The sequence below is a fragment of the Glandiceps talaboti genome, chromosome 12 (genome assembly GCF_964340395.1).
Source record: "Glandiceps talaboti chromosome 12, keGlaTala1.1, whole genome shotgun sequence".
Classification (NCBI taxonomy): Eukaryota; Metazoa; Hemichordata; class Enteropneusta; family Spengelidae; genus Glandiceps; species Glandiceps talaboti.
The window spans coordinates 19,324,535-19,338,271 of NC_135560.1; the positions used below are offsets into that span (position 1 = coordinate 19,324,535).

The 13,737-nt window shown below is 35.1% G+C and overlaps 1 protein-coding gene across 3 annotated transcripts in view; it reads right to left on the minus strand.

Annotated features, from left to right (window-relative positions):
* LOC144443901 (aryl hydrocarbon receptor nuclear translocator 2-like) overlaps window positions 1-13,737 on the minus strand; it is a 56,762-nt gene that overhangs the window by 6,329 nt on the left and 36,696 nt on the right. Inside the window, exons 3-16 of one of the 3 annotated variants that reach the window (XM_078133503.1) lie at window positions 10,872-10,925; window positions 9,364-9,408; window positions 8,814-8,971; window positions 8,221-8,300; window positions 7,620-7,712; window positions 5,806-5,923; window positions 5,534-5,563; window positions 4,611-4,811; window positions 4,156-4,342; window positions 3,794-3,900; window positions 3,001-3,151; window positions 1,970-2,414; window positions 1,258-1,426; window positions 613-651 (exon numbers count right to left, since the gene is read on the minus strand). In XM_078133503.1, coding sequence (XP_077989629.1) covers window positions 613-651; window positions 1,258-1,426; window positions 1,970-2,414; window positions 3,001-3,151; window positions 3,794-3,900; window positions 4,156-4,342; window positions 4,611-4,811; window positions 5,534-5,563; window positions 5,806-5,923; window positions 7,620-7,712; window positions 8,221-8,300; window positions 8,814-8,971; window positions 9,364-9,408; window positions 10,872-10,925 — 1,877 coding nt within the window. Of the gene's footprint in view, window positions 1-555; window positions 652-1,257; window positions 1,430-1,969; window positions 2,415-3,000; window positions 3,152-3,793; window positions 3,901-4,155; window positions 4,343-4,610; window positions 4,812-5,533; window positions 5,564-5,805; window positions 5,924-7,619; window positions 7,713-8,220; window positions 8,301-8,813; window positions 8,972-9,363; window positions 9,409-10,871; window positions 10,926-13,737 lie in introns of all 3 variants that reach the window. The other 2 variants (XM_078133502.1, XM_078133501.1) reach the window with 2 other exon arrangements.

The window sequence follows — 13,737 nt, forward strand, 5'->3', positions numbered from 1 at the left end:
ACGAAAGAAGATGTGATTTGTTTTGCAACATGTCTGTTTCTCAATCAAAAGTGGAAGAAAATAGCAATTTATAGTGACAAAGCCCCTTAGGTCACTCAGATTTTCCTCAGATGAATGAAGAAAAGTACTGTGAAATAATATCTAATTATCTATGTGGCATAAAATTTCCATTTGCTAGACACCACCTTGTACATTTGTTAAAAGATAGTAACTGTAGTAGTAGACAAACACATGTTTTGAGTAAAGCATTCATTTTCTACATTTGTATGAATGTAAACATTTCAAAATGTACAATCAATATTTGTGATCTCTGGTGATCTATAGTAGTATAGATATACTACCTAATGAACACCTAAATCATTGGATTATTAAAAACATGGAAGAAATAAACCACAATTTTGGGAATTAAATCTAAATTAAAAAATAACAAAACATGAAACAACAGGACAAGAATTATTCTATCATTGGAACTTATAACTAAGGAAGTAGAAGTGAAGTATGGACAGTGATATAAGATATATGCATATACTATACTGTACTGTGAAATGAATTTACCAGAGATTGGCTTGGTCATGGTTTGGGGTAAAACATTTAATAATGTTTTGTGTATACCTGGTAGTGGTGTTGGGTGACTTGGACGGGGGTGTGCACCTAGGTAAAAATGAAAATATTAATGCTATTACAAGTTGACATGCAAAACAGAAAATAGGGGAAAATCAAAACACAGAATAATGGAGGCAAACTTCACAATTAAAAATATTTAAAAGATTTGATAAAACATGGGTGGGGGGGGGGGGAAATCAATAAATGAATTCAGCAAAAGATCACGGTATAAACAAAGTCAATATGAATTAAATAAACAAATGTTTGTCAAAATACATTGTATGTTTATACAAATCACATGTAAATAAATATAAAGGAGAACTTACGATATATTGACAAATAATGCAAACAGAAAACATTTGGCCACTGAACTGCAACTTTTATTCCTTCATTTGACTTAAGGGGACTTAACTATTCATCGCAGCCAAACATGTACAAAGACATGCTCTGTAACTGAGGCCTGATTTTTGTTTAACTACAGTAAAGTAAGTTTACAAAATACACAATACATCTTGATAGGAGGTGTTATATGCCACTAGACGGCGCTATTCAATTGGCACTATATCAAATGAAATTTGCAGTCGAAAGTTATGCATACACACCAAATTTCAAAATTCTACCCTGAAGTGCACTAAAGCTCATAGTTTTTCATACCTTTGTCTTGTTGGTAAGGGTAAGCTGCCTGTCTTCCTCCTCCTACTGTGTTCTGTAATTGAGTATAAATGGGACCAGGAGAAGAGGTTGCTGATAATGGCGTTGATGGCTGTGCTGTATGTGATGTGTATGCAATAGGTTGATTAGTACTGGAGCCTCCCCCACTTCTCTGCTGAAATAATAATAAATAAAGTATAACTTATCAATTATGGTACATATAACAGTTATCAAAATATTTTTATTAAGGTCCTCCACAAATATCGGAACAGAATATAATTTTTCAATTTTTTTTTTTGACAGATTACAGTACTTCTCTTGTTTATCTGGGAAGTGTGAATCAAGTGAGAATACATCTCTCAGATAACGAGTAGAAGTATGTCTTTTGATTCTGTTATCAATGTTCTGAAAACTTTGAACAAACCTTTGAACATTTTGATGTGCTGATAGAGTTCTTCAATTTTGAATACTCTTGTGTCATATCTTTATATTAAGTCTTTCTGCACATGATATTGATAATCATAAGATTCATTACATATTTATGACAGATTACAGATTTCTCTGTATCTTATTGATTCTAAGAATACAGAATTTTATGACTTGGTATTTCTGTTGTTCTAAGTTTATTGTTGAAATTTCATTCTCTATGACCAATATACTTGACACAAATTACTGTTATACCGCCCTCTATGGTGATACATTTACAAAGACTTACTTCCACTGGACTAGGATATCCAGAACTTGGCCATGGTCCTTGGGATGCTGGGTAATTTTTTCCTGGTTGTACCAAGGTAGAAAGTGCTCTGCTTGCACTACCTGTGTATCCAGATTGAGGTGATCTGGCTGGTGGATACACACTTGCTGGATAACCAGTTGAAGTACCTCCAGAATTGGTTTTAGTGCTTTCTCCTGGACTAGTCCCTATCAAGTTAGGATAGACATCTGATTCTGTTCTTCCCGAAGCAAATCGATTGTCATTTTTATCATCTTTTCTATCCTCTGAGGCCCCCCTACTTGGCTCTGTCACTGAATGGTGTTGAGGGTAGCTATGTGTTTGGTGCTGTATTGGGGGGTACTGCTGCAAAGGAGGTGGAATGTCCCCTCCAGGAGTTGGCTTCCCTGCTTCAATCTCCTGCTGCTGCTGATTTTGTTGAAGGTTTCTATCAAAACAGAAATACAGAAGAGTTAAAAAGATATGTGATTAGTAACTATTTCAATATCAATGTGTTCTTCTTCAACTTTGGATTTTGAAAAAAAACCATACTAGTATTTCCAAACTAAATCCCCTAATGTCCTTCCCCAGTATTTAAACTAGATCAGACAGACCAATCCAAATTTAATCATGGAATAACTGCAAGTGATGAACACACTGGATGCGTGAAATATTTAGGTTCAAATTAGATGAAATGGTTATCTATAGCAAAACAGAAGGATATCAGAAGATTAAAATAGTGGACATTGAAAGGCAGACTGTTATCTATGACACTTAGATATTATTCCAAAATACTTTTCTTTGTCCCACCAAGGATAATTTTGCGTGACCTAAGGTATCTTGTCACTACGAGTTGCAAGATGAGTAATGACAAATCAACTATCCCCCCCCCCTCCCTCCCTCGGTCATGAGTATTTTCTGGCTGAATGAAGACAAAATTTGGGGAATAATAGAATCATGATTTATGACAAATTGGGAAATTATGATGGCAATTTGAAAGATTTAGACTCACATTAATTTGAGATTTGACTTACTTGACTGAGGTATTTGTGCACACAATGTACTCTACTTCATCTGTGTAGGGGTTCTGAAAACTAAAACAGCTGGTTCTCAACCAAATCCAGTCTCGGTTTTTGGCTTGGAAACGATACATCACAGATAGCACCTGACCTTTCAACTTTAAAACTGCAATTGAAATAAAGGATAACAATGATAAATAACTTTTTACAAGACAACAAATACTGATGATACCAGAAAGAAGCCCCCACCCCCTCTAAAATCAAAAGTTTTGATATATTTTGCCAATGAGGGCAGAGGTGCTCTGCACGGATGTATGTCCACTTCTGTTGCCAGTTATAAAATTGTTTGCATTTCAAATCTAAATCCTGTTACCCACACTTCTATAAGATTTCTGACCACAGCTATGTGGTCTTCACCAAAGACATATTATTATCGTAAAATATCAAACACATTTTGTTTTTAACATAACATTCAGATAAAAAAACAAAACAAAAATTGAGAGGTTGAATATGTAGTCTATGTCTGTCCAAAATTAAGTTACTGATGTGAGTATATCAGGCTAACAGAACAAATGTTTACTGACTAAAAGAATCTTTGTCACTATGACATCACTACTGAACAGCCAATCACAGAATCTGTATCATCATGTCACTACTGAACAACCAATCACTGAATCTGTCATCATGACATCACCATTGAACATCCAATCATAGAATCTGTGTAATCATGACATCACCATTGAACAACCAATCATAAAAATCTGTCTCATCAAGACATTAGTATTAAATAGCCACTCAGAAACCATACCTTGTTGAAAGCTGTCTTTGAGGTGACTCATATCCTCTGGGTGATAGTAGTCAAAACATGATTTCCCTAAGAGTTCTTGTGGTTGATAACCAAGTACACTGGTCACTCTGTCAACAAAACAAAAAAAATGCAAATCATCACATAACAATAAAAAAAACTATACATATTTTTCATATCATCAAAGTAGCTCTGCCTATTATTGCCACAAATATATAAACATAGATAACTTTTCTATACTATCTCAGTCTCACCACTGAGGGCTCTCTCCTGATCACAAAGTCAGAGTCTCATGAAATGCTGTTACATTTTACAGTAGTTTTAGTTAAATCTCCTAACAAAGACAATTTCATGATTTTCCTTACCTCTGATCAACAAATGTAAACTTGCCATCCATACTGTGTCTGGAAATGAATTCAGTTGGGGTGCCTGCACTCCCTAAGTCTGCACAATTTGGTGAGCTAGTAACTTGAAGTCTGCCGATGGCTACCAGACAGTAATGATTGGTGTGCTGGCCATCTTCTCCTTCAGCCTGGGCTTCCCTTTGTGCTCCTATTAATGACAAATAATTCATGTGTGTTAGTGAAATCATGTAATAGAAGTAATGCTTTGTTCGACATTAACATTATACAAGAATAGTTTAATCAAGGTTTTATGTAATTATTTCATTTGCATAAAATTTTTATAAACTCAGCTTGTGGCACTTTAGGTTCATACCTAGTAGAACAATATAACTTTTTTTGTAATCATTTATAACAGAATTCAAGAGATTCTCTCTTTTCAGCACGGATCAAGAAGCGATAAGTCAAAGCAGTTTTACCTGATGCAGGAGGCCAGTTCTTGATATATCCTGTACAATGGACTACAGCATACTGCTCACCGTCCTTTGATGGGCCAAGACCATTACGTATATTTCTCATGTGATGATAACGACCATATGTAATAGGATCAATTTGTGAGTTTCCAATCTTCATCCGGATGATGAAGCCTCTACGAGAACCCATACAGAGTCGCATGGAGGCTGTGTAATGAATAATGACATTAGTTATTAACATGTCAATAAGTCAATCAGGAAAACTGATAAACATTTTTTTGTGATCCTTTGGCTACATAACTGTAAATATAGAATGGGTAAATCCTAACTATCTAATTACATACTGGTGCAGTAGTATGAAAATGACAACTTCAAAAACCTTGATACTCTACACAAACATGACAAATTGATAAAATAACAAATTAATACTAGACAAACATCATGCAAACTGATCCTTAAATTATCCTTAAAGTTTCCCTCTAGTCAAACAGTACCTAAAATTTCCAACATTTGTAGGGCAATTTTCCCACTTAAAAATGTTTGATCAGTCTGAGAGAAACCAGTACACTTTACCAAACTTCTGAATAATTCACAACACTCCCCCCAAAAAATCCCCAGCACACTCTCACACACTCTCTTTTTGTCTTCGCCTCTGTCTGTCTGTCTGTCTGTCTGTCTGTCTGTCTGTCTGTCTGTCTGTCTGTCTGTCTGTCTGTCTGTCTGTCTGTCTGTCTGTCTGTCTGTCTGTCTGTCTGTCTGTCTGTCTGTCTGTCTGTCTGTCTGTCTGTCTCTCTCTCTCTCTCTCTCTCTCTCTCTCTCTCTCTCTCTCTCTCTCTCTCTCTCTCTCTCTCTCTCTCTCTCTCTCTCTCTCTCTCTCTCTCTCTCTCTCTCTCTCTTCTATCACAATACATACTAACAAGTTAACTTACTTTGATGTCCTTCCTTTTTCACAGTGCCAGCTGAAAGAATGGGTGAATAAAATAAAATAAATATTTAAGAATGAATTAGAAGTGGAAACATCAATGACTAGATACCATTCTAGATCTGGATTTTAGTACAAATTTAGTGAAACTATTACTAGCATTAGTCATCAAACACAAAGGCTTGAGGGTGTTCTGAGCATTGGCCAAGGTATGCACTTACAAAGAACATACTTACCAGTTTTCTATAATTTGGCTACTTGATGAAATTGGAGACTTACTTTTAAGATCCAAGATTCGGCCAGATGTTGGTGATTCAGCTGTAGATAACTGTTCTCTCAGTTTGTCGATATCATCAGGATGGACTAAATCATACAATGTGTTGTTGAACCAGTCAGACTATAAAACATACAAAAATGTAAGATGAAACATGATTTATAAACACAAGAAATATTTTAACCATCACTATCTTTACATCATACATGTATATCTTGATGACAGCATCCATAGATTTTCACTTGGATCATAAGTATGTACGTTGTATTTTAGTTGAAATTTTTAAACTATCAGATAAAACATAAATAAAGTGATATCCCATTAATCCACATTTATGATGTCGACTGATCACTTAAAGTGCCAGTAGCTGTAAAAAAGAACTTTTTTTTCATACTTTCTGTATTAATCTTTTTATACTGTTGTACTTTCTGAAGCATATATAATCAATCAGTCATTCACCAAACCCAATCAACATCCCACAAATTTACAAACAATCAAGTTGTCTGGATTGTTTATTCTATTGTTTACATACAGACATCAAGGCAGTGTACATGATACCGGACATCAAGGCAGTGTACATGATACCATCAACAACTATTACACAGGTTATTAGGATTGTATTGTTTACACACAGACATCAAGGCAGTGTACATACCATCAACAACTATTACACAGGTAATTAGGAGTGTATTGTTTACATACAGACATCAAGCCAGTGTACATGATACCATCAACAACTATTACACAGGTAATTAGGAGTGTATTGTTTACATACAGACATCAAGCCAGTGTACATGATACCATCAACAACTATTACACAGGTAATTAGGAGTGTATTGTTTACATACAGACATCAAGCCAGTGTACATGATACCATCAACAACTATTACACAGGTAATTAGGATTGTATTGTTTACACACAGACATCAAGCCAGTGTACATGATACCATCAACAACTATTACACAGGTAATTAGGATTGTATTGTTTACATACAGACATCAAGGCAGTGTACATGATACCATCAACAACTATTACACAGGTAATTAGGATTGTATTGTTTACATACAGACATCAAGGCAGTGTACATGATACCATCAACAACTATTACACAGGTAATTAGGAGTGTATTGTTTACATACAGACATCAAGGCAGTGTACATGATACCATCAACAACTATTACACAGGTAATTAGGAGTGTATTGTTTACATACAGACATCAAGGCAGTGTACATGATACCATCAACAACTATTACACAGGTAATTAGGAGTGTATTGTTTACATACAGACATCAAGGCAGTGTACATGATACCATCAACAACTATTACACAGGTAATTAGGAGTGTATTGTTTACATACAGACATCAAGGCAGTGTACATGATACCATCAACAACTATTACACAGGTAATTAGGAGTGTATTGTTTACATACAGACATCAAGCCAGTGTACATGATACCATCAACAACTATTACACAGGTTATTAGGAGGATTGAATTGCCTCCAATAAATGTTTAGCGTATTTCTTAAAATGTAAAATAAATTTATGGTGAAGCAGAGTTTCACAATTCTCCATTTGGCATTTTAATCACTACACTGTTACTACAAACTCATGTCTGGTGACATCGTTTAAAGGGCCATGTTTCAATCCTGGGTCATCACATGAGTATTATTTTAATACTGATTACATGAGATCATTCATTTGTTCTGGTCCAACTTTTACTATAGTTCTGCCAAGCAAGTGGATTTTCACACCTAGATCATAAATTCTACTTAAATTTTACTTGAAGTGGGTAATTATTGAAATGAGTAGTACAAACCTGTGTCTGGTTCAACACTGGTGTGAGAGAATCTGAAACGTAAATTATCCTTCCAGTCTCACAGGAGGTCACAAATAAAAATCCATCAGCAGCCTAGGGGGTTAGAAAATATGGCAAAGGCTTAATGTACCATAACCATAGTTCAGAGGCCACTTAGGTAGCCAAAGATTTCAGCATAACAATGACAATAACACTGCATGAAAGGGTGGCAATTCTGGTTCTGTATACAAGACGGTCACAGAATGGAATTGCCGAAAATCTGGAAATACTGCATTTCTGTCGTGTGTATGAATCCAGAAATGCCACTTTTCATGCAGTGTAACAGACTAGGAAAACAACAGCTGGGTAATTTGTGAGTGACAACATTAATGTGATCTGTTGCTGAGGGGGATATGTGACATCAATACTTTGTGTATTCATAATTTCAATATTTTGCCCCTTCTTCAATGATTTCTCAATCAATGAATCAAGATTGAATCAATCAATCAAACATTGAACCAAGACGTTGCTTGAAAATTGCAGGTGGGCTTGTCACCACTGTTACTTCATTACCTGAGGAAGAACACTGTCTCTCTGTTTAAATCTATCTACATCTACCTACCTCCAAAATCAGATGCTTCAGTTCCTGGTCAGTTAGAAATGAGGGTTTATAAGTTCCCTCTGTGCTGGTATTACCAGTACCTGTCAAATTGGAATAAATACATACGCCTTGTATCTGATGCAAACTTCATTCATTAGGGGGAAGGGGTCTGGCATCACTGTGAATGCTGAACTTCATTTTCACACTTCAAATCAAATCAAACCAAATTTCAGAACTTTCACACCTTCATCAGTGTATTTACCACTGAGATGTTGATAAAAATTTCTTCTAATGTAAAGTTTTCATCATGGTTTACATCGTATATAAACGTGTGAAATCACACTTGTGAATGTTCGTTTAGAAGGAGAGGGAGGGACTATTGTACTAAATGAACGATTTTCGTTTATTGAGCTTGTGCGAAATTGCACGATCATCCCTTACAATGTGGGGATTGTAGCACAAAAAATCAAGGTTTTCATAAAACAAAAAAATTGGGTTTTTTTATTAGAGGGCACTGCACAGTGACTTCATGCAGTCAGTAAATACTGAAAGACAGGAGTTGGCTCTAGGTGAAGATCCCTTTCTCGTACTACTGGTTGTGGCTATGGGCTTACCTCTAAGAGATTTCATGTGTGATACCGCCATGCGTAGAATTGTTAGTTTGTCAGGCTTTCTGGCCAGTGCACTACATGTTGGTACCATGTCAGATAACTCTGTGATGTATGCTGTCATCTTGTTTCGTCGACGTCTTTCAATTTCACTGTGGTTCTCTCTGCATCAAACAGAAATAAATGCCCACAAAGTTTGTAAATAGTTGAAAAGAGTAAACATGTTTTCCTTGGCAACCGTTATACCAACATTTTGTCACAAAGTAAAGAAAGATTTTAGAAAAAATGTAATTTTGTGCAAACAAACCATTAAAAAAAGTAGAAACAACACATCAACCTAAATTTCTAAAACCTGACACTAGAGGGCCGCCTTTAGAATATGCACACTCACACAACAGCAGTTTTAGTTAGATTAGTACAGCTACATTATAGCACTAATGTTTATTGTCAACATAAATGACAAGGTAACAAGGAAAGACAATAGAAACACAGTAGAGATTTTTAATCAGCGTGTTAGGGGGACAAGCAAAGACAGGACCCACTTAGCCAGCCTTACCTGGCAAAGCGTTCCTTATCGTCATGTCTACTCTCTTCATCGTTCCTGCATCCAAGTTTAAAGAAGAATCAAAAGAAAATACAAACAGAAAAGTGTGTAGCAAAGCAAAAGCAGAAGCAAAAACTAAACAGGTGTAGGAAAGGGTTTTTTAATGAAAACAATACCATCCGTTTTAAATATTTATACCTTTGGGTGAAATGATAACACACAGGATAGAAATAACTGGATTTTAGGTCATCTAGAGACAGTAATTGTTTAACTAACTGAATAATCTTTTTTTGACTATTTAGGCTTAAAGTATTCTTAGTTAAATGTCAATGGATACTATTTTATTTCTATTTACATTTACAACTTACCAAGTTTAAAATGGTTAATTTGTCTGTATTATTCCTAAAACATTAAAACAGAAAGACACACAGACACATACACACAAAGAGACAGAGACAGAGACAGAGACAGAGACAGAGACAGAGACATATATACATACATGCATGCATACATACATACATACATACATACATACATACATACATGCATGCATGCATGCATGCATACATACATACATACATACATACATACATACATACATACATACATACATACATACATACATACATACATACACATATACACATACTAACTCACTCTGACACAGATGCAGACAGACAGACAGAGACAGACAGACAGACAGACAGACAGACAGACAGACAGACAGACAGACAGACAGACAGACACATATACATACACATACACTTATACACTCATTCAGACACACAGATAGATGCACAGACAGACAGACAGACAGACAGACAGACAGACAGACAGAGACAGACAGACAGACAGACAGATAGATAGATAGGAAAGACAATAGAGACACAGTAGAGGTTTTAGGTTTATATTACGCACACACAGCACACAACAAACACATAGCACATATACACACAGCACACACACACACACACACAACACAGCACACACACACACACACACACACACACACATAGCACATATACACACAGCACACACACACACACACACAACACAGCACACACACACACACACACATAGCACATATACACACAGCACACACACACACACACACACAACACAGCACACACACACACAACAAACACATAGCACATATACACACAGCACACACACACACACACACACACACACACAACACAGCACACACACACACTCCTACTGTATCATGTAAACGTGAAGTATTACAAGACAGAGACCATTAAATTATTTGGTTTATTGAGAAAGATTTGTTTAACACATTATTAAGTTAAGAAGTTCTACTGATTATGCCTTTAGGTTTGGAGGGACTACAAAGCACCTAATCAAACAAACAAACAAACAAACAAACAAAAACAGGGAATCAATATCAACTCAAAGCACATTTGAAACTAAAAGTAAACCACTACTAGCCAATAAAACCAAGTCTTACATTGACAACAGAGGGCAAACTGAAGTCAAAAGCATTTCATTGGTTGACTTACTTGGCATATTTTGTAGTAGTAGCACCCTGTGATGTTTCTTCATCGTCAAACTCACTGCAAAATGTTAATCAAATAAAAAAAAATTAATAAATAAATAGCTATTCCTTGCTTAGGAATAAATACATAAACAGGTCATGGCAACTCAAATAGAACTATAAAAGAAAAGGCAAATAGAAATAAGATAATTATCACAAAACCATTTTATTGAATTTGTTACTTTTCCAAAACCTTTACTTTTAGGGTGACAACGTTAACGAACTTTACTTCTTAGTCTAGTTCACAAATACAACATAAAACATACACAGACAAGACTGACTTTATCAAATATTACAACTTTACTCTCACACTATTGAGATTCAAATTCATTCTCAGCTAACGCATTCCTCAATATGCCTAATCTATTTCAAATTTTCTTTGTCTTTCAGAAACTGCTATGTAAATTCACTGCTAGATTTTCAAACTCGTGTCCATTTTCCTGTAGTATGTTTTGATGGAATATTTTACAAGGTTGATTGGCTATGTTAATGTAAATTGTGATGGCGTCCTAAGTTTTGAAGGTCTTAATACACAGTGACATGATGTGAATGCATGCTTTTTATAACTGTAGTCATTACGTGACTACATACAACTTCAAGGTTACTAATGATGATGTCTCTGCCAACAAATGTAATGAAGGAACAATGGATAATGTATGCAAGGTCATCCCTTAGGACACATACCATTAGAATTAAATGATCTTGTTAATTATGCATGTACAATATGTATATATGTGTCTGCATGTATATTGTATGTATATATGTGTATGTGTGTATGTGTGTATGTATGTATGTATGTATGTATGTATGTATGTATGTATGTATGTATGTATGTATGTATGTGTGTATGTGTGTATGTGTGTATGTGTGTATGTATGTGTGTGTGTGTGTGTGTGTATGTATGTATGTATGTATGTAGGTAGGTAGGTAGGTATGTATGTATGTATGTATGTATGCGTATGTATGTATGTATGTATGTATGTATGTATGTATGTATGTATGTATGTATGTATGTATGTATGTATGTAGGTAGGTAGGTAGGTAGGTAGGTAGGTAGGTAGGTAGGTAGGTAGGTAGGTAGATGTAGGTAGGTAGGTAGATAGATATGTTTGTATTCATTTATTTACAGTTGTTCCATATAATTGGCACTGTTCAAGAAAACCTCCATCCAACAGGGATAAGCATGGGGTTAGCTCAGTGTCAAAACTGGACTGGCATTAATATTTTTGCAGTATGTGCTCTAGCAGCAATGCCAACATCCCTATGCTCAGACCAGGTTTAACCCAGTATTAGCATCAGATTTACATTGGGCTAAGAAATCAATATGGGATTATTGAGCTGTACTGTATCCCATTTTGTATAGTTTACGACAAAAGCACAACAAATTTGCAAATGAAGAAATCAAATAATTTATCAGCTGACTTGAGAGTCATTTTTAACGTTGTTAAATTATTCAACAACTATCCTTTCCTTCAAAAGAAAAACAATACAAAATAAATAACAAATTTTGACCTCATAAATATGATTTAAACGGAACCTTCCAGTCAATCAATGAGTAAGGTTTTTTTCATCAGCCTAAGGGGTCAGTAAGCTGCTTTTGTCATCACTTGTCATTATGCACTGACAACCATTAAACCACCCACATTTGATGATGTTCCCATGTCAGTCATAAATATGGAGACTTCTCCAAATGTTTACATTCCGTGGAATTTTTAATTACAATCCAAGCAGCCATATAATTTCTTGCCAGAGGGTAGAATAAGCTAGCCAACAGAACAGAACGTTAGCAACCATATAGTACAGTATATATGCTATATTGACTTCATGGAAATAAACCTATCGTAATGTATGGATAATCTATATTGTGACGACCTTGGCTCGTCTTACAAAGATTATTCATAAATGACATGCTTCATACAAAATTGATCAATATATTCATATTTATGATTACGATGACCTTCTATTAGAGAGTATATAACAATTAAAAGATGGCTGACATAGCCTATCAGATGTCAGGTAATTATAATATCAAAGTTAGACAAGTACATATCATTTCATAATATTTGCTTATACACTCATATTTTTTTGAACAAAGAAAGAATTATAATAGTTTTAATTTAGTTCCGCTATTGCTAGATTTTTAGCTCCAACATGATGGAGAGTTTAGATGTTGATTATAACAGGTGATGATGATACCAGGGAATATCAATAAATCTCAACTTTTGGATGTTATCATATACCCAGTATCACTTCCAAAGCAATGCAATGGAAAGCACATGCATTGAATCCGGGTAATAATTTTCTGTATATCGCCCCAGCACATTTTGCCCAAATATGGTAAGTGGCGCACTTATCGATATCCATTCGCACAGTGATTTAACTTGGTTAATTTATTAACTGTTTTTACGTTTTGCAAAAAACCCCAAAACATTTCACTGTCAATGTACGTGGTTGTGTGATTCAGGTGATATTTCCATTCCACTACACTGGGTATATGATACAATAAACTGCATTGTACTATACATGTACACTGCAGCACAACCTACAGAACAGAGCAAATTCAATACAGTACAGCACAGTACAACATATGCTACAAGTACAACATGCTATAAGAGTGAATGTTCACCCAAATGAATTTAATGAGCTATAGTTCTGAGTACTTTGGAATATTTAGGTCTAGATAGTAATTTAGTAACATATGGTTATTTAGTATTTCAAACTTACAGTTCTTCTTGAAAAGACAAATAGTATAATGTACGGGGTGTTATTTCTTGTGAACACAACAAAATATTTTATCCTGCAAATAAATTCCCATTCTACCATCAGCTGAA